A 21,860-nucleotide genomic window follows, 5' to 3' on the forward strand; every position below is an offset into this window, starting at 1 on the left:
TCGATGGTGTAGCTGTAAAGATTCCTGACGATCTTAGGGGCCATGCTAAATAGTTTCAGCCTCCTGAGGGAGAAGAGGCAATGGTGTGCCTTCTTTGCGACTGTGTTGATGTGAGAGGACCATGTTAAGTCCTCAGTGATGTGGACACCAAGGAACTTGAAGCTCTTGACCCTCCCCATTGCGGCCTACCACCGTCGTGTCGTCAGCAAACTTGATGATGGAGTTGGAGTTGTGCGTGGCCACACAGTTGTGGGTAAACAGGGAGTACAGGAGGGGGCTGAGCACACACACCTGGGGGGTGGAGGTTGAGGGTCAGCGTGGCGGAGGTGTTGTTGCCTACTCTCACCACCTGGGGTAGGCCGGTCAGGAAGTCCAGAATCCATTTGCAGAGGAAGGTGTTCAGTCCCAGGGTCCTGAGCTTTTCCAACAGTCTAACTATGAACATTTGTACGAAAACCAAATTAAGGAAGACATAGACGCTATTAAAAACAACTGAAATGGCAATATGAAAATAAATGGGTGAAGGAAATTAATCCCAATTCCAAATTGAGAACCTTTTGTTTGATTAAGAGTGCATTTGTGTGTGAGAGATATATTATGTACAACCTACCTAAAAGCAAAAGAAAGATCGCTATGGGCACAGGTAAGATCAGCGATATTGCCCCTGCTATTGAAACAGGTAAAATCAGCGATATTGCATTTTGCCCCTGCTATTGAAACAGATCGGTATTGTGGTGAAATGGAAGAGGACTGACTATGTAACTATTGTGACCTCAAAGAGATAGAGAATGATGTTCATTTTATCCTCTATTGCCATTTTTACCACAATATTCGCTTGTCCTTATTCCAGAAAGCCCACCAGATATACCCTGGTATTATGTGGCTGAGCGATGAAGGGACAGAAATGTTTTTTTTTGTCCATTGTGTATTTCCGTTTGCTGAATTTTTTGATAAAGCCAGGAATAAAAGAAAAAGGGCGACCTATAACTATAGTGAACAAAAATATAAACGCAACATGCAACAAACTCAAAGAGTTTACTGAGTTACAGTTCATAAAAATAAATCAGTCAATTGAAATAAATTAGGCCTTAATCTATGGATTTCACATGACTGAGCATTAGCACAGCAAGGCCCAGCCAATCCCAATGAGTTGAGGAAGCCGGATGTGGAGGTCCTGGGCTGGCGTGGTTTCACGTGGTCTGCGGTTGGGAGGCCGGTTGGACGTACTGCCAAATTCTCTAAAACGATGTTTGGCGACTTATGGTAGAAAAATTAATATTAAATTCTCTGGCAATATCTCTGGTGGACATTCCTGCTGTCAGCATGCCAATTAGACACTACATCAAAACTTGAGACATTTGTGGCATTGCGTTGTGTGACAAAACTGCACATTTTAAAGTGATCTCTTATTGTCCGCAGCACAAGGTGTACCTTTGTAATGATCATGCTGTTTAATTAGCTTCTTGATATGCCACACCTGTCAGGTGCATGGATTATCTTGGCAAAGGAGACATTTCTATTAACAGGGATGTAAACAAATTTGTGCACAAAATTTCTGGGATATTTTATTTCAGCTCATGAAACATGGGACCAACACTTGACATGTTGCGTTCATATTTTTGTTCACCATAAATTATAAAAATATTTACCTCCAGACATAGGCAGACATAGGTACACTGAGTGTACCAAACATTAGGAACACCTTCCTAATATTGAGTTGCACACCCTTTTGGCCTCAGAACAGCCTCAATATTAATCTACAATAATTGAAGAAGATTTAACAAGTCACATCAATAAGGGATCATAGCTTTCACCTGGATGAACCTTGTCAGTCTACGTCATGGAAAGAGCAGGTGTTCTTAATGTTTGTATACTCAGTGTATATAAAATGTTTGTGGGCCTACAATATATCTCTCTCACTTGAATCTTTCTCTTTGTGACAGACCAGGGTTAAATGCCTTCCATTTCATTTTTCTGTATTTATTTATCTATATTTTAATAGTATTTTTTAAATTATTATTGCTTGGGTAACCTTAAATGTGTTTATTTATTTTTCATTCTTTATGCGGTGCGCACTATGCAGAACACCAGAATAATTATCACTGTGAATAATTGTAATGTTTGTTTATGTGTCAATTAATCCGGTAAGGAATGGGTTGCCAACTGGCAATTTGACAAAACAATTTTTTTAATGAATGAATTCATATAAAACACACAAGCACACACTCCTGCTGTGAAGAGGCCATAAGACCTAAAGCTGGTCAGACATGGGAGACTGGCAGAGTGCCAAGAGGTAAAGCTCTAAGGATAGGTAGATTAAACCTGAAATACCTCTCTCTCTCTCTCTCTCTCTCTCTCTCTCTCTCTCTCTCTCTCTCTCTCTCCTCTCTCTCTCCGTCTCTCGTCTTTACGCTCTCTCTTTCGCGCCCTCTTTCCTTTTCGTCTCTCTCTTTTAACTCTCTCGATCTCTCAAACCCTCCTCTCTCTATCTACCACTATTCTCTCTCGCTTGCTAGGTTTCCACCCAATTGGCGTCAGGTTTTCATGGAAATATTCAAAAATCTGCATAAATAAAAGATGTACATTTTCCCACCAGTGACGTTTCCACCAAACTGGCTCGTTGTGGATGAAAATCTGTGTGTGATGGCGTAGTGCACAATGTTCATTGTGTTTCCATTGCATTTTCAACTCTACCGATAGTTTTGTCACAAAAACTGTTGCTTTAATAGTAAATGTGTCTATTCTGGTCTTGGCACGTGCACTCTAGCTGACATCTCGTAGATACAATGTGGGTAGGCTCTGCGGGTAGGTAAGTCTACATGATGAGATTATTATGGATAAGAGCGATAATAATTTTATTTGTCAAACGGCAGTCAAGCATTGATCATCATGTCACCAGAATAAGACCCTCGACATTTATTGGAAAGGAGCATCAAGCGCATCACTGTACACTTTCATCACCCTATGAAGTTCGTCATAATTTATTTAATCTGTAGCCTAATAAACTGCATGGTTTCCCAAGTCGTTATTAGAGGATCACACACCATGTCATCGTGTGACTCCAAGTTTACTTCGATATGATGGCAGTGGTGTAAAGTACTTAAGTAAAAATACTTTAAAGTACTACTTAATTAAGTCATTTTTTGTGGAATCAGTAATTTACTTGACTATTCATATTTTTGACAACTTTTACTTTTACCTCACTACATTCCTAAAGAGAATTATGTACTTTTTACTCCATACGTTTTCCCTGACAGCCAAAAGTACTCGTTACATTTTGAATGCTTAGCAAGACCGGAAAATGGTCTAATTCACACACTTATCAAGAGAACATCTGTGGTCATCCCTACTGCCTCTGAAAATAAATAAATAAAAAAACTACAACATAAGGAATTTGAAATGATCTATACTTGTACTTTTACTTTTGATACTTAAGTACATTTTAGCAATTACATTTACTTTTGATAGTTAAGTATATTTAAAACCAAATACTTTTATACTTTTACTCAAGATGTGTTTTACTGGGTGACTTTCACTTTTACTTGAGTCATTTCGTATTAAGGTATCTTTACTTTTACTCAAGTATGACAATTGGGTACTTTTACCGCCACTGTATGATGGTTATTATATCAATATTTGCGCATAAAGGCTTTTCCACCACCATTTTGTTTTATACTGTATGACATTACTCACATAAAAACTGTGGATGGGAATGGGGTTTCTGTCTCCTTTTTCATTCTCGCTCTCGCTCTCACCCTCTCCCTCTCCCTCCCTCCTCTCTCACCCCACCTCTCCCTGTCTCTCAAACCTTACTTCTCTCTTTCTCCCCCACCCTCTCTCTCTTCCCTTCACCCCCCACTCCTCTTCTTATCCTTTCCTTGAAGCTGGTTCAAGGTACACGAAAGCCATGGACACGTGTATGTAGGTACATCAACTGACTAAATCCTCCCGCAGATGCCACTGCTTTTTTGCAGGCCAGTGGCTAGCTACAGCAGCTAACAGGCTAACTAGTTAATAGGCTTACTGGCTAATTAGCAAGCATGTAGCTAGCTGACTAGCATGCTAATAAGCTATATAGTGACCAGCGGACTAAGGTTTAAGAGGCACACTACACTACTAGACCATGTGTGTTGTGGTTTTTCATTATGAGCTCAAGGGGTTTAGTAGGGTAAAGTAGGCCTACACTTTGTCATTGCAGAGCGAGAAGTCAATATTGCATTATGTGAGTATAAATTACTATGTTTTTGGTCAGTTAACCCAAAAAACTGTGGGTCATGGACCATCATGAGAATACATTGTAAACAACTACCATGCTTTCATGTTTCACTAGTATCACTACATGCTGCTAGTACAAAACTATGGTATTTTCATGGTATTTTGGTAACTAAAATGTCAGGAAAATACAATAGTAATTCTGCAAATGCCATGGTATTTTCTTGCCATGGTAGTACAATTAAAAACATTCTATGGTACTATCATGGTGTTTTGGTCACTAGCGTAGGTTGAAAATACCATGGCATTTGCAACAGTACCATGATATTTTCCTTACATTTTTTTAAGGATCCTGCACACTTTCTGACTACTGTCAGGCGCCAAATACAGTTAGCATGAATAAACAATAGGAAGTACACACAAGACAATTAGCAGAAACACCTGAGTGTTAGTGTTATTGCGATTAACAACCATCTAAATGCATTTGCTCCAGATTAGGCTACCCATACCACTTTACCCACTGTGCTACCTTCACAGATAAGAGGCTGAAGCCTTAAAGGAACAAGCACAACTGCATCCACAATCCAGGGTTGTAGTGGAGGGTAAACAGACACGTAAACACAGTATACACCAACTTTTATTTTGTGAAAAGTGCTTTTACACACCCGAATGTTTTGGCCTACAAACTATTATGGAAGGAGGAGTCTCTCATGAACATGATGCTGTTCTTCGGACTTGTCTGAAGTCGGTATAGCCGATCTTCCAACTTCTGTCTGTAGCGTCCGAACAGTTTAGGCTAGACACTTATATGACCACTCTGTATAAAGGTGAGACTCTCACAGGCCTCACCTCTGAATGTCCCCCCGGTACCAGTCAAAAACTTTTATGGAAGTATATATGGAGACTGTTTAGTGACAAAATAAGGGTTTAAATACATGTACAAATATATATATATATATATATATATATATTGGATAGATACTTCAGAACAAACTTCCTTTAGATTTTTTCTGGGGGACTATCTGTTGTTCCATGTAGTGAATCTGTTATTCAATGCAATTATATGGGCTAATATCAGTAATTTTTCATCAAATACAGTGCATTCGAAATGTATTCAGACCCCTTGACTTTTTCCACATTTTGTTGTTTTGTTATTCTAAAAATGATTTTAGTTAGTTTTTTCCCCTCATCAATCTACACACAATAACCCTTAATGACAAATTCGAAACTGTTTTTTTGGAAATGTTTGCAAATTTATTTAAACTTTTTAAAATAAAAAATAAATAAATATACAGTTGAAGTCAGAAGTTTACATACTCTTAGGTTGAAGTCATAAAAACTTGTTTTTCAACCACTCCAGAAATTTCTTGTTAACAAACTATAGTTTTGGCAAGTCGGTTAGGACATCTACTTTGAGTATGACACAGGTAATTTTTCCAACAATTGTTTACAGACAGATTATTTCACTTACAATTCACTGTATCACAATTCCAGTGGGTCAGAAGTTTACATACACTAAGTTGACTGTGCCTTTAAACAGCTTGGACAATTCCAGAAAATTATGTCATGGCTTTAGAAGCTTCTGATAGGCTAATTGACATCATTTGAGTCAATTGGAAGTGTACCTGTGGATGTATTTCAAGGCCTACCTTCAAACTCAGTGCCTCTTTGCTTGACATCATGGGAAAATCAAAAGAAATCAGCCAAGACCTCTGAAAATAAATTGTACACCTCCACAAGTCTGGTTCATCCTTGGGAGTAATTTCCAAATACCTGAAGGTACCACGTTCATCTGTACAAACAATAGTACGCAGGTATAAACACCATGGGACCACACAGCTGTCATACCGCTCAGGAAGGAGATGTGTTCTGTCTCCTAAAGATGAATGTACTTTGGTGCGAAAACTGCAAATCAATCCCAGAACAACAGCAAAGGACCTTGTGAAGATGCTAGAGGAAACAGGTACAAAAGTATCTATATCCACAGTAAAACGAGTTCTATATCGACATAACCTGAAAGGCCGCACAGCAAGGAAGAGGCCAATGCTCCAAAACCGCATAAAATAGACAGACTACGGTTTGCAACTGCACATGGGGACAAAGATTGTACTTTTTGGAGAAATGTCCTCTGGTCTGGTGAAACTGTTTGGCCATGATGGCCATCGGTATGTTTGGAGGAAAAAGGAGGAAGCTTGCAAGCCAAAGAACACCATCCCAACTGTGAAGCACGGGGGTGGCAGCATCATGTTGTGGGGGTGCTTTGCTGCAGGAGGGACTGGTGCACTTCACAAAATAGATGGCATCATGAGGGAGGGAAATTATGTGGATATATTGAAGCAACATCTCAAGACATCAGTCAGGAAGTTAAAGCTTGGTTGAAAATAGGTCTTCCAAATGGACAATGACAATGAAAGTTGTGGCAAAATGGCTTAAGGACAACAAAGTCAAGGTATTGGAGTGGCCATCACAAAGCCCCGACCTCAATCCTATAGACAATTTGTGGGCAGAACTGAAAAGCATGTGTGAGCAAGGAGGCCTACAAACCTGACTCAGTTACACCAGCTCTGTCAGGAGGAATGGGCCAAAATTCACCCAACTTATTGTGGGAAGCTTGTGGAAGGCTACCTGAAACGTTTGACCCAAGTTAAACAATTTAAAGGCAATGCTACCAAATACTAATTGAGTGTATGTAAACTTCTGACTCACTGGGAATGTGATGAAAGAAATAAAAGCTGAAATAAATCATTCTCTCTACTATTATTCTGACATTTCACATTCTTAAAATAAAGTAGTGATCCTAACTGACCTAAGACAGGGACTTTCTACTAGGATTAAGTGTCAGGAATTGTGAAAAACTGAGTTTAAATGTATTTGGCTAAGGTGTATGTAAACTTCCAACTTCAACTGTATATATATTACATTTACATAAATATTCAGACCCTTTTCTCAGTACTTTGTTGAAGCACCTTTGGCAGCGATTACAGTATGATGCTGCCACCACCATGCTTCACCGTAGGGATGGTGCCAAGTTTCCTCCAGATAAGAAGCTTGTCATTCAGGCAAAAGAGTTAAATATTTGTTTCATCTGACCAGAGAATCTTGTTTCTCATGGTCTGAGAGTCCTTTAGGTGCCTTTTGGCGAACTCCAAGAGGGCTGTCATGTGCCTTTTACTGAGGAGTGGCTTCCAGCTGGCCACTCTACCATAATGGCCTGATTAGTGGAGTGCTGCAGAGATGGTTGTTCTTCTGAAAGGTTCTCCCATCCCCACAGAGGAACTCTGGAGCTCTGTCAGGGTAACCATCGGGTCCTTGGTCACCTTCCTGACAAAGCCCTTCTCCACCGATTGCTCAGTTTGGCCAGCCGGCCAACTCTAGGAAGAGTCTTGGTGGTTCCAAACTTCTTCCATTTAAGAATGATGGAGGCCACTGTGTTCTTGGGGACCTTCAATGCTATAGAAGTGTTTTCTTACCCTTCCCCAGATCTGTGCCTCGATACCATCCTGTCTTGGCACTCTACGGACAATTCCTTCTACATCATGGCTTGGTTTTTGCTCTGTTATGCATTATTAACTGTGGGACCTTATGTAGACAGGTGTGTCTCTTTCCAAATCATGTCCAATCAATTGATTGTATCACAGGTGGAATCCAATGAAGTTGTAGACACATCTCAAGGATGATCAATGGAAACAGGATGCACTTGAGCTCAAACCTATTTTCGCTTGTCATTATGGAGTATTGTGTGTAGATTGATGAGGATTTTTATTGATTCCGTTTTAGAATAAGGCTGTAACGTAACAAATTGTTGAAAAGTCAAGGGGTCTGAATTTTTCCGAAGGCAATGAATATACAGTACCAGTCAAAAGTTTGGGCACACCTACTCATTCAAGGGTTATTCTTTATTTGTACTATTTTCTCCATTGTGGAATAATAGTGAAGAAATCAAAACTATGAAATAACACATATGGAATCATGTAGTAAGCAAAAAAGTGTTAAACAAATCAAAATATATTTTATATTTGAGATTCTTCAAAGTAGCCACCCTTTGCGTTGATGACAGCTTTGCACACTGTTATTTCATAGTTTTGATGTCTTCACTATTATTATACAATGTAGAAAATAGTAGAATAAAGAAAAACCCTTGAATGAGTAGGTGTTTTGTCTGGTACTGTACATATTTATTTTTATAGGCTTCAAGGGGTTTTAAAATTATTATTATTATTTTTTTTAAATAATCATTAGTATGACCATCTTAAAACAATTCCATATAGTTTAGTAATACCCCACCCCCCCTCCCCTGGCTTAGACAGGGCTTAGAGTCTTATGGGTTAATTAGCATTTGTTGGCATTAGCGTTAGTGACGCTACTCGCCTCTGATCACTTGAGCGTTCGTTTACCCTCGTTTGTTTTCGACCACTCCATCCCTTCATCCATTCATCCATCCCTGCCAAGCCCCTAATGTTCTGACTGAAGCATTAAGTACTATCATCTTAGGAGATTTACCCAGACACACACCTGAGAGCACCAAAAGATAGACAGGCAGGCAGGCTGGCCACTGCCCTGCATAACACAACAGGCTCTCTAGCTGGCCCTCATGACAGACAGGCTTCCCTAGGTATTGTCCTGACTTGGCCTGGGTAGCTAGCTTAATCAACAGGCAGGTTGCCTAACCCCAACCCTAGATAAAACAGCAGGCCTGCTGGTCACTGGCCTAGGTAACAGGCTGGCTAGCTGGCCATAATGCTAACAGGTTGGCCACTGGCCTGGGTAAAACGTTTGCTAGCTGGCCATAATGCTAACACATTGGCCAATGGCCTGGGTAACAGGCTAGCTTGCTGTCCATAATTCTAACACGTTGGCCATTGGCTTGAGTAACAGGATGGCTAGCTGGCCGTAATGCTAACAAGTAGATTGGCTGGCCACTGTTCTGGGGTAGGCCTAATACAACAAACTGGCTAGCAGACCCTGTCCTGTGTCACGGGTAGTCTAATCAACCCTAACCCTGGTAAGACAACAGGCTGGCTAGCTGGCCCTGCCCTGGAGGTGACCAGCTGGAGGAGAAAGAGAACATCTCTTTATTCTCTCTGATCACACCTCCACATGGCCAGCACTGGGCCAAGGAGAGGATAACAGAGTGTGTGTGTGTGAGGGGGGGTGAGGTGAGTGAGAGACTGTGTACACGTGTGTGCATGTGCCTTTTAGTTTTTTGTGTGTGAGAAGGAGAAAGAAAGCGACTGTGTACGCACATACTTGTGTGCACATGCCTTTTGTGTCCGTCAGAGTGTGTGTGTGTGCATGCGTGTCAGAAAGAGAGCGAGAGAGAGACTGTACGCATATACTTGCGTGCCCATGCCTTTCTTTTTTGTCCGTTCGTGTGTGTGTGAATGTTTATGAGAGTGTATCAGTGTATACACTCAGGAGGCAGTGTTTAAACCTTCTACAACAGACAGAAGTTGCAAAAATGAGTCATCTACAGTATAAAGAGGCCCTTGCCTCTTGGGGTTGAAATCGAGCACACTGTCGTCAACACAATGATTTCACAGGCATTAAGCATTTAGTCCCTGTTAAACAATGAAGAGGTAGAAAAGCTACTGGCCTGTAGGTCAACAGTGCTTGATGATTTGACAAGCATTAGTCACTTAATTGTCATTACAGAATAGAGAAGAAGCATTGGAGCCACTGTACTGTACGTCAACAGTGGTTGATCATTTCACAGGCATTAGTCAATTAGTCAAGAAGGAGTAGAAGCTCCTGTAGACCTACGTCAATAGTGGTTAGTCTGTCTCAGAGCTGTGTATCTAAGTACATGACTCTGGTCTGTCTGACCTTCTGAGGTATGGTATGTAGTCTTCAGTTTTAACAAAGAGTACTGAGTCATAGGCGTGCGTCCTTAACAGCACCCTATTCCCCGACACAGTGCAGATTTCGACACTTCATCCTCTAGTTTATGGTGGGGGGGGGGGGGGGGTGGAAGGGTGGTGGGGGGTGTACCTTACCTCGCTCTTTCTCTTTCTTTTCTTTGGAGAAGGAGTCAAACTTCCTCCTGAGCGATTTTCTCCTCTTACGGATTTCTGGAAAAGGTGGACAAAAAAATGGGTTGTTAAAAAAAGACAAAAAGAAACAAAAGAGGTTGTTTGTTCATGAGAGTGAAGAGTAATGTACCGTTTGCCTGGTGACGTTTTAACTGGCTTCTTTATAATCTGCGTCTTACTTGCAGTTTATTTGAATTTACATCCCAAATGACACCCTATTCCCTATATACAGTATAGTGCACTACGCCCTATCGGCCCTGGTCAAAACTCCCCAACCCTGTTCCTGAAGAGCTACGCTCCTGTAGGTTTTTGCTCCAACCCCTGATTCAGATTATCAAACAGCTAATTATTAGAATCAGGTGCACTAGATTAGGTTTGGAGTGAAAACCTACAGGACGGTAGCTCTCCAGTAACAGGGTTGGAGAGCCCTGATATAGGGGATAGGGTGCCATTTGGGACACATCCTTGGTAATGTTGGGTTTTCTCCTACTGCTCCCACCATATCGTCTCCTTGTAAAAAAGGAACCATAAACGATGCTAAACAAACAAACCGGGACCGAATATTAGCACAAAATCTCCACCCATGTGAAGACCAAACAAGAGAAGAAGGAAACACATGTCCGCACGCACGCCCCACCAACGCACTGCGGCAAGTTGCTTTCCTGAGAATTACATCTATTCCTCAATTCAGGCGTTACTAAGAATAGACCTTTTACAACATCAAGTCTTTGCGTGTGTGTTTGTATAGGCCACAGCCTCCTGAACTGCCTCTGTAGCCTTTAGCCAGAGGGTGACACCAGAGAAACTATATGCAGATCAAAGATGTGATTTTACAACCTAAACATCCTCTGACGAGCTTTGTCTGGAAGACATCACTGTTTGGGTTTTGGGGCTTTAAAGATCACAGTCATGTGTACAGTCTGTGTGTGTGTGTGTGTGTTTGTAAGGTAGCACGCCTTTGCTGTTTAGGACTGGTTTGTTGCAGAATCCTTGATCTTCCAAGACTAGAATGTATTTTTCTTTGTTTCTCTCAACATGATTGGGCCTGGGCACAGATCTAGGATCAGCTTAAACTCACAGAATCCCAATCCTCACCACTAATGGGAAAACAACAGAACTGACTCTACACCAGTGTCTAGATGCAACTTCATCCTTAAGGGCTGACCGGATAGGAGTTTTGAAGGCCTTGAAATGTAAATGATCCGAGCAGTCAAATCCCCATGTGAAGACGTTTGTTTGTGTGTGTATGTGTGTGCGTGTGTGTGTGTCAAGGGTTTAAAGGGGGTCAAATTCCCATGACTACAGGAAATTAAAGTTTATTTCCACGGCAATCGTCTCCTCCCACTCGGCACATGCCAGAGCAAGGGTTAATCTTGAGCAAACTCAACGCTCCGTGTGTGTGTGTGTGTATTCCTACATGCAATGTACTCAGTGTGTGTGTGTGTGTTTGCCAATGGCGTGCACACTTTAAGATTAGAGGACTGACACACACACACACAGAGTGGAGAGAGATAGATTTAGGCAAAGCAAAACAATCTGAAAAAAAGGCCCAATTGGGGCTGAGAGAGAAAGAAACAGAAGGACAGAAATATCATGCAAGAGAAAGAAAGAAAGTAAGAAAATAATGACAGACCCTGTGGGATTGCTCCCTATATCCATGAGAAAATGAGACATAAAAAACAGTCTCCAGACTTGCCAAATAAGCACCACTCTGACTGCTAAGAACAGAGATTTCAGAAAGAATCCATCCATCAAGCATAGCCAAGGCGTTGCCAGGAAACCAACAACAAACAAACACACACACATGCACACACACACACTGTAAAAATAAACCAGAGGTTCTGGTATTGGCTCAAACAGTGGGATCAGAACAGAAACCTATGGCGACCTCCCTCCATCCCTCAAGCAGCTAGCTCCCATAATATGAGTCTTCAGTGTGTGTGGACGTGTTTAATTACCAATAGTAAACAAACAAAACATTTGATAAACTGGGGACATTTTGTTATTCCCCAAGAGGACAAATGCTATTTCTAGGGGGTTTAGGGTTAAGGTTAGAATTATTGTTATAATTACGTTAAGGGTTAGGGTTAGGAGCTAGGGTTAGTTTTAGGGTAAGGAGCTAGGGTTAGGTTTAGGTTTAGGTTTAGGCTTAAGGTTAGGTTTTTGGGTTAAGGTTAGGTTTAGGTTTAAGAGGGTTTATGTGTATGTTGGTATCAAACCTTCCACGGGCCTATTGCAACTTTCTGCCCTGTTTCTGTGTTGTACATCTGACCGGTCAGGAGAGGGTGGGAGAACATGAGAGGCCGAGAGCTCGTCACCCACAACAGTTAAAATACAGGAGGAACATAATTATCAATACAATCCTGAGAGTAAAAAGGTTTAATTTGAAACCAAATTTCATATAAAATCACAATAAAACATGCATACTGGAATAATTAAATAAATAAGTAAGTACATAATTGGAAATCCCCCCAAAAAGGATGAAGGGATTATGTGCTATATTAAAGTGCATAATATAATACAATTCAATACAAAATATAAAAAAGACAAAACCAGACTAAGCAATTAAATACATTATTCTTTATTGAACTTCCTCCTTGTGTCGATGGCCCCTCCAGCTCTCTTAATTAGGCCCTCTCTAACTCTCACTGTCAGTACTTTATACTACTCCTTAATATTCATACCAAGTGGAGCCAAGGTCTTAAGTTTGGATATCCACCTGGATTCAGCTGCTCTTCTCTGACCTATTGTCCAGGAGGCTTTCATCGGCAGACCGGTAATGCGGAGGGAGGTTGTAGGGTGGATTTGAAAGTGTTTTACCAGGTGTGTTTGTAATATGTTTATTTTTTTCAATTGTGTAGAGGTGCTGTTTGAGGCGTGTCAAGACTGTGTGACCGGTTTCTCCTATATAGATGTTGTGGCATAATGTGCATATTATGGCATAGACAGTGTTGGTGCTCTGAATGATCATGAGTTGTGGGATAGGACTGGAGGTTTGTGCATGTGGATTTTGAATGTGTTGAAGTTGTCTATGGTACTGTTGTTCCGTAGGTGGTTTTGGAGTGGGCTTACTGGAACATTTGACGAAAATTAAGGGGTTTCTGCGAAAAAGCTGATAAAGGTCTGAATTCCTGGAGTGGGGGAAATGTACGTTGTGTTTGGGTGAAAGTCTAGAATGAAGGAGTCTGTTTATGTCTGAGAAGGTGATGGTGATGGGTATAATCTGGGGTTCTGTATCTGTTGGGGGGATAGGAACAGGGGGTCTGGGAAAGGTTTGAGGGTGGAGGACAGGGATAGGATGGGGGGGATAGGGATACGGACCCAGAATCGGCAAAGGGATAAGAATAGGTGTGGACTGTGGACTGTTCGCCCAGGTCAGGAGTCAGTGCCTGGTCCAGAGTTCTGCAGGGAGAGTTATGGAGGTTAGGGTTAAGGTTAGGGTTAAGGTTAGGGTTAAGGTTAAGGCTAGGGTTGGGGTTGGGGTTAGGGTTAGGGTTGGGGTTAAGGGGATCATGCAATCTGTTCTGGGTGAGGCCTGCCAGTGTGTTAGTGTTGGGGGGGATCAAGCATTCTGTTCTGGGTAAGGCCTGCCAGTGTGTTTGCCTTTATGTACCTCAATGACCGCTTCGAGTATCCCCTCTTCCCCATTGCACTAAATAGAGTCTGTGTGGCTGAATGAAAGTCTTTCTGTTGTGTACATAGTCTACGGAATCGAATGAGTTGTGATTTGACAATGCCAGTGAATGTATGTTTTGGGTGATAACGGGACTTGTGAAGTAGGGCGTGCGTGTCTGTGTCCTTGAAATATACTTTTGTTTGTAAAGAGACTATGTGTGTGTCAGTCTCTTGAAAAAATATAGTTGTTTCCAAGAAGTTGATTGTATGTGGGTGGATTACATATTTAACTGTTATGGTAGGATGATGGTTATTGAGTATTTCAATGAATGTTGTGAAATGTACCAGATCATGTTCCCACACTCCGAAGATATCATCCAGGTATCGTCTATAAAACATGGGATGCAATGGGCATTTATCCAAGGCTGTCAATTCTCAGTCTGCCATATAGATATTAAGCATTGGCTGGGGCAAACCTTTTACCCATCGCCGTCCCATGAATCTGTAAGTAGTGTTTATTATTAAATGTGAAATCATTGTTTCTTAATCCAAGTTCTAGAAGCTGAAGGAGGTGTGAGTCTGGTCTATCTGAAACTGGATATCTCCGGAGTGCAGATTTCACCGCTGCTAAACCTGACAAAATATCTATGTCGGTGTAGAGAGAATCTACAGTATATCTATAGTGAATAGGTATGCATCCTTAATGTAGCTAGGGTGCCTTTGTGTGATGGGATTGAGGAAGTAGTCAATGGATTTGGCTGCTGGCGAGGACTCACTCCTGCAGTTGGAGGTTAGGGTTAAGGTTAGGGTTAAGGATAGGGTTGGGGTTAGGGTTGGGGTTAAGGGGACCAGGCAATCTGTTCTGGGTGAGGCCTGGTTAGGTTAGGGTTAGGGTTAAGGTTAGGGTTAGGGTTAGGATAAGGGTAAGAGTACGGATTAAGGTAAGGTTTAGGGTTAGGGAACATAGGATTTTGAATGGGACTGAATTGTGTCTCCACAAGATTAGCTGTACAAGACTGAGTGTGTATGTGGGTGTGTGTGTGTGCATGTGTGTGTGTGCATGAGCGTGTGCATGCATGCACGTGCATGTACTGTGCTTTCTCAGACATCAGCTCGCTCCCATATTTTATACATGAGCCATCACTGAAACAGTAGTGGGCCTGATACACCAGCCTACTTCCTTTATAGTGCACTACTTTTGATAAGAGCCCTATGGACTTTGGTAAAAAGTAGTGCACTATAAAATAAATAGGGTGTCATTTGGGACAAAGACACAGCAGTAACACACATGGGCGGTGGCTGGCTAGCTAACAGAGACTCTGTATGAGGTCTCCACCCCAGGGAGAGGGACAGGAATATTCCCAAACATTACAGACTCTGACTGATCCCACTCCCTATGACAGTAATAAACACTGGCCCCCTCCGTTTTATATTTGTATGTGTGCCATTTATTTATACAGTATATTGTATATAGAGTCATGCTGCAATAGAGTTATCTGACACTGACTGACTGATTTAACTGTTTTCTATTTACGTAATCTGCAGCTCAACAGAGAATGAAATGCAGTAAAAAAAATATATATATTTTAGTCTTAATAATATAGTCTTGTCCAATAACTTTGACAATATTAGATTTCAAGATTCTGTAAGGAATGAATTATTGACATATAATTAGAATGTACTGGAACAGATTAAGTGAAAACTGATTTGAAATGTTTGTCGGATTTTCTTTGTTCCATCCATGACTGGTTACATGCTGTAACTGTAACACATTTGAATGCTCTATGATGTACAGTATGGTTGTATAGCAACTGTGTGACAGCAACTATGCCTTACTGAGGGGCAACAAAATAGTGATCAAATTAAGATCCCACATCTGTATTCTAGTCTATTCTAACATACCTCCATTCCTAACAACTGTGAGTGAAACATAACACTTTTGAACACATGTTTAATTTGTACATTTATACAGCGTGTGGGAGTCCATTCTCCTGTTTTACTTCAGGATAAAAAAGTCCACAATGGAGGCAAAAGGAATGGATGAGCTGGATAAAATACAGTAGGTCTTGATGAAGGTCTTTGTGAGCAAAATGTTGCACTTTCCAATTAGTTTAACTTCTTTGGGATAGGGGGCAGTATTTTCACGGCCGGATAAAAAACGTACCCGATTTAATCTGGTTACTACTCCTGCCCAGAAACTAGAATATGCATATAATTAGTAGATTTGGATAGAAACCACTCTAAAGTTTCTAAAACTGTTTGAATGGTGTCTGTGAGTATAACAGAACTCACATGGCAGGCCAAAACCTGAGAAGATTCCATACAGGAAGTTCCCTGTCTGACAATTTGTTGTCCTCTGTTGCATCTCTATCGACATTACAGCATCTGTGCTGTAATGTGACACTTTCTAAGGCTTCCATTGGCTCTCTAAAGCCGCCAGAAAGTGGAATGGGGTGTCTGCTGTCTCCGGGCAAAGTACAGCAGCAGAGTTTGTAAGTGGTCAGCCTGGGGACAGTGAGACTGAGATGCGCATTCACGAGACTTCTCAATTTTTTTCTTTCAGCCTTTGAATGAATACAATGTTGCCCAGTTGGAATATTATCGCTATTTTACGAGAAAAATAGCATAAAAATTGATTTTAGTCAGCGTTTGACATGCTTCTAAGTACGGTAATGGAATATTTTGAATTTTTTTGTCACAAAATGCGCTCGCGCGTCACCCTTCGGATAGTGACCTGAACGCACGAACAAAACGGAGGTATTTGGATATAACTATGGATTATTTGAAACCAAAACAAACATTTTTGTTGAAGTAGAAGTTCTGGGAGTGCATTCTGACAAAGAACAGCAAAGGTAATCCAATTTTTCTAATAGTAATTCTGAGTTTAGGTGACCCCGAAGTTGGCGAATGTCAAAATAGCTAGCCGTGATGGCCGAGCTATGTACTCAGAATATTGCAAAATGTGCTTTCGCCGAAAAGCTATTTTAAAATCGGACATAGCGATTGCATAAGGAGTTCTGTATCCATAATTCTTAAAATAATTGTTATGTATTTTGTCAACGTTTATCATGAGTAATTTAGTAAATTCACCAGAAGTTTGCGGTGGGTATGCTAGTTCTGAACATCACATGCTAATGTAAAAAGCTGGTTTTTGATATAAATATGAACTTCATTGAACAAAACATGCATGTATTGTATAACATAATGTCCTAGGAGTGTCATCTGATGAAGGTCATCAAAGGTTAGTGCTGCATTTAGCTGTGGTTTGGGTTTATGTGACATATATGCTTGCTTGGAAAATGGCTGTGTGATTATTTGTGTCTACGTACTCTCCTAACATAATCTAATGTTTTGCTTTCGCTGTAAAGCCTTTTTGAAATCAGACAATGTGGTTGGATTGACGAGAGTCTTATCTTTAAAATGGTGTAAAATAGTTGATTGTTTGTACCCTGCATATACTCGTTTCTGGTCAAGAGTAGTAACCAGTTTAAATCGGGTACGTTTTTTACCCGGCCGTGCAAATACTGCCCCCTAGCCCCAACAGGTTAATGGGGTGGGTCTCCCATAGACACCAATGCAATAAATAGCAGCTGGGTCTGGTCTACTTAGTTCATTTACTTTTATTGAACCAGAAAAAAACAACGAGTGGGGTGTTTCGCTTCCTCTTCTGTCTCTGCGTGGACTACATGGAGAAGCACTGAGATCAGACTAATGCCTCTTATGTAACCCAGGGTGACACGAGAGAGGAATGTAGCACGCTAGACCCCTCAGAATCAGAAGCTTCTTACTCCTACAGTACTCTTCTTACCCAGGGGCGGCAGGTAGCCGAGTGGTTAGAGCGTTGGACTAGTAACCGAAAGGTTGCAAGATCGAATCTCTGAGCTGACAAGATAAAAATATTTCGTTCTGCCCCTGAACAAGGCACTGTTCCTTGGCCGTCATTGAAAATAAGAATCTGTTCTTAACTGACTTGCCTAGTAAAATAAAAAGCTCTTCTTACTCCTACAGTACTCACCTTACTCCTAAGATTTTTACTCCTATAGTGCTCTTCTTACCCATACTTGTCTTACTCCTACTCTTCTTACCCGTCTTACTCCTACTATTGTTGCTTTTTAACTTAAACTTTTATCCTTTTGACGGTCGCCTAGGATAGGGGTCGCTACAGCGATTTTTGAAATAAATTCGTGCCCATTTTAAACGGCCTCCTACTCAAACTCAGAAGCTAGGATATGCGTATAATTAATAGTTGTGGATAGAAAACACCCTAAAGTTTCTAAAACTGTTTGAATGGTGTCTGTGAGTATAACAGAACTCATATGGCAGTCAAAACCACGAGACAGATCGTAACAGGATGTGGAATTCTGAATTGCGGACTCAACTTCATCACTTTGCCTATAAATCACACCGTGAGCTATGGTTCATTGAGCACTTTCTATGGCTTCCACTAGATGTCCCCAGTCTTTACAAAGTGGTTTGAGTCTTTTACTGTGAAAACTGACAGAATGAGAGTCTGTGGAACGTGGTCACATGGGGAGGGCCATCACCATTATGACGCGGCTCCCCTGGCTACCCTCCCCTTTCGAAACGTTTTGAAAGACAATGCAATCGTCCCCCTTGAATATTATTGGAGCTCTGGTTGAAAAAGGCCCTAAAGATTTATGTTATACAACGTTTGACATGTTTGAACGAACTTAAATATTTTTTTTTTTGCATTTTGGTAAGAGAGGAGTCCCGCGGACGACGGTACATTTGGTGCAGCCTTCAGAACGCGCTAACAACAAGAAGCTATTGGGACATAAATTATGAACTTTTTCGAACGAAAATACATTTGTTGTGGACCTGGGATTCCTGGAAGTGCCTTCTGATGAAGATAATCAAAGGTAAGGGATTATTGACAATAGTATACAAGAGTAGATTTGATATGCGATTGTTCCAAGATGGCGCTGACCTGTAACGGTAGCCTATTTTTCTGAGTATCGCATCCCCTTTTATCGCAAAGTGTGATTACCCAGTAAAGTTATTTTTAAATCTGGCATTGCAGGTGCTTTCAAGAGATGTTAATCTATAAATCTTAGAATGACAATATTACATTTTAAAAATGTTTTCGAATAGTAATTTAGTAAATTGTAGTGCTGTTTCACCGGGTGCATTTGAGGGAAAATAGTTAGTCAACGTCACGCGCCGATGTAAAATGCTGTTTTTATATATAAATATGAACTTTATCGAACAAAAGAATGCATGTATTGTGTAACATGATGTCCTAGGAGTGTCATCTGATGAAGATTGTCAAAGGTTAGTGCTGCATTTAGCAGTTTTTTGGTTATTTGTGATGCATGTGGTTGGTCGTAAAATGGCTATGTGGCTACTTTTACGATATACTACTCTAACATAATCTAATGTTTTGCTTTTACTGTAAAGCCTTTTTGAAATCGGACAACGTGGTTCGATTCAGGAGAGGTGTATCTATAAAACGATATAAAATAGTCCTATATTTGAAGAAAAAAAAATATTACATTTTGTTATGAACATGGCGATAGGGTTTTTCGCTGGATGTTGATCCCGCATACGGGACGGAGACCGTCAAGAGTTATCTTAATTTTGTATCTAATCTTCTGACTCCTACTCGTCTTACTCCTACTCTTTCATCTTAAATTGTAAGATTATATCTGAGCTGTACTGTAAAATTCACTCTTATTGAGATAATACAGTCTGGGAGTGGTGGTGGAATGAGCAGAAAACATGTAGTGGGCTTTTATATCATATACAGTTGAAGTCGGAAGTCTACATTCAACTTAGCCAAATACATTTAAACTCAGTTTTTCACAATTCCTGACATTTAATCCTAGTAAAAATTCCCTGTCTTCGGTCAGTTAAGATCACCACTTTATTTTAAGAATGTGAAATGTCAGAATAATAGTAGAGAGAATGATTTATTTCAGCTTTTATTTCTTTCATCACATTCCCAGTGGGTCAGAAGTTTACATACACTCAATTAGTATTTGGTAGCATTGTCTTTAAATTGTTTAACATGGGTCAAATGTTACTGGTAGCCTTCCACAAGCTTCCCACAATAAGTTGGGTGAATTTTGGCCCATTCCTCCTGACAGAGCTGGTGTAACTGAGTCAGGTTTGTAGGCCTCCTTGCTCACACACACTTTTACAGTTCTGCCCACAAATGTTCTATAGGATTGAGGTCAGGGCTTTGTGATGGCTACTCCAATACCTTGACTTTGTTGTTCTTAAGCCATTTTGTCATAACTTTGGCAGTATGCCTGGGGTCATTGTCCACTTGGAAGACCCATTTGCGACCAAGCTTTAACTTCCTGACTGATGTCTTGAGATGTTGCTTCAATATATCCAGATGATTTGCCATCCTCATGATGCCATCTATTTTGTGAAGTGCACCAGTCCCTCCTGCAGCAAAGCACCCCCACAACATGATGCTGCACCCCTGTGCTTCACGGTTGGGATGGTGTTCTTCGGCTTGCAAGACTCCCCCTTTTTTCTCCAAACATAACAATGGTCATTATGGCCAAAGAGTTCTATTTTTATTTCATCAGACCAGAGGACATTTCTCCAAAAAGTACAATCTTTGTCCCCATGTGCAGTTGCAAACCGTAGTCTGGCTTATTCATGGCGGTTTTGGAGCAGTGGCTTCTTCCTTGCTGAGTGGCCTTTCAGGTTATGTTGATATAGGACTCGTTTTACTGTGGATATAGATACTTTTGTACCTGTTTCCTCCAGCATCTTCACAAGGTCCTTTGCTGTTGTTCTGGGATTGATTTGCACTTTTCGCACCAAAGTACGTTCATCTCTAGGAGACAGAATGCGTCTCCTTCCTGAGCGGTATGACGGCTGCGTGGTCCCATGGTGTTTATACTTGCGTACTATTGTTTGTACAGATGAACGTGGTACCTTCAGGCCATCTCTGAGGTCTTGGCTGATTTCTTTTGATTTTCCCATGATGTCAAGCAAAGAGGCACTGAGTTTGAAGGTAGGCCTTGAAATACATCCACAGGTACACCTCCAATTGACTCAAATGATGTCAATTAGCCTATCGGAAGCTTCTAAAGCCATGACATCATTTTCTGGAATTTTCCGAGCTGTTTAAAGGCCCAGTCAACTTAGTGTATGTAAACTTCTGACCCACTGGAATTGTGATACAGTGAAATATAAGTAAAATAATCTGTCTGTAAACAATTGTTGGAAAAATTACTTGTGTCATGCACAAAGTCGATGTCCTAACCGACTTGCCAAAACTATAGTTTGTTATCAAGAAATTTGTGGACTGGTTGAAAACGAGTTTTAATGACTCCAACCTAAGAGTATGTAAACTTCAGATTTCAACTGTATAATGTCCATATCACTATCATTCTTCACCTTGTTCAATGCCATGTACTGCATTGTGAAGAGCTCTACAATCTAGATCAGGATGAGCAAAATGTAATCTTTTCAGGAATTTGATCAAAAAAAGTGTTATGTTTAAGAAATTAAAATCACCAAGAAGAGAGATACAATACTTTTTCAGGACACCGACTATATATTTCAGTCCGTCCTTTCTAATATGGCCATAGTAAATGCTCCTCGCTTGCATACCTTTGGGGACTTCAATGTCGTATAGCACTACATATCTATGTCCTTTCTACCATGGCAATATAGTAACTACTACTACTACTTCCTCTTTACCTTTGGGGATGCTGATGTTGAATTCGAGGTCCCTCTCCTCCAGATTCAAACCCCAATTGAGCTTTGAAGAGCTTTACAACTCTAGACAGAGCCCAGCACTGTATACATATCTCTGTCGTCCTGTCTGACCTGGCCATATAGCAACTAAGCTCTTGTGTACCTCTGGGGATGCTGATGTTGAAGTCAAGGTCCCTCTCCCCGAGATGGTAGCAGGCCACCTCTTGCAGCCTGGCTCTCTCCAGTTCAGATAGGCTCTGGATAGGCACCGGCTGCAGACGCACACTCTGGCCCAGCATGGTAGCCCACGTATGGTCCCCC

General features: G+C 41.0%; 1 protein-coding gene across 2 annotated transcripts in view; it reads right to left on the reverse strand.

Annotated features, from left to right (window-relative positions):
• The window catches only part of arhgap36 (Rho GTPase activating protein 36), a 96,037-nt gene that overhangs the window by 17,719 nt on the left and 56,458 nt on the right, over nucleotides 1–21,860 (reverse strand). For both annotated transcript variants that reach the window (XM_014207436.2, XM_014207435.2), the window contains exons 2-3: nucleotides 21,703–21,859; nucleotides 10,206–10,280 (exon numbers count right to left, since the gene is read on the reverse strand). In XM_014207436.2, coding sequence (XP_014062911.1) covers nucleotides 10,206–10,280; nucleotides 21,703–21,859 — 232 coding nt within the window. The remainder of the gene's footprint in view (nucleotides 1–10,205; nucleotides 10,281–21,702; nucleotide 21,860) is intronic.

This window comes from Salmo salar, chromosome ssa07 (genome assembly GCF_905237065.1).
Source record: "Salmo salar chromosome ssa07, Ssal_v3.1, whole genome shotgun sequence".
NCBI classification, from domain to species: Eukaryota; Metazoa; Chordata; class Actinopteri; order Salmoniformes; family Salmonidae; genus Salmo; species Salmo salar.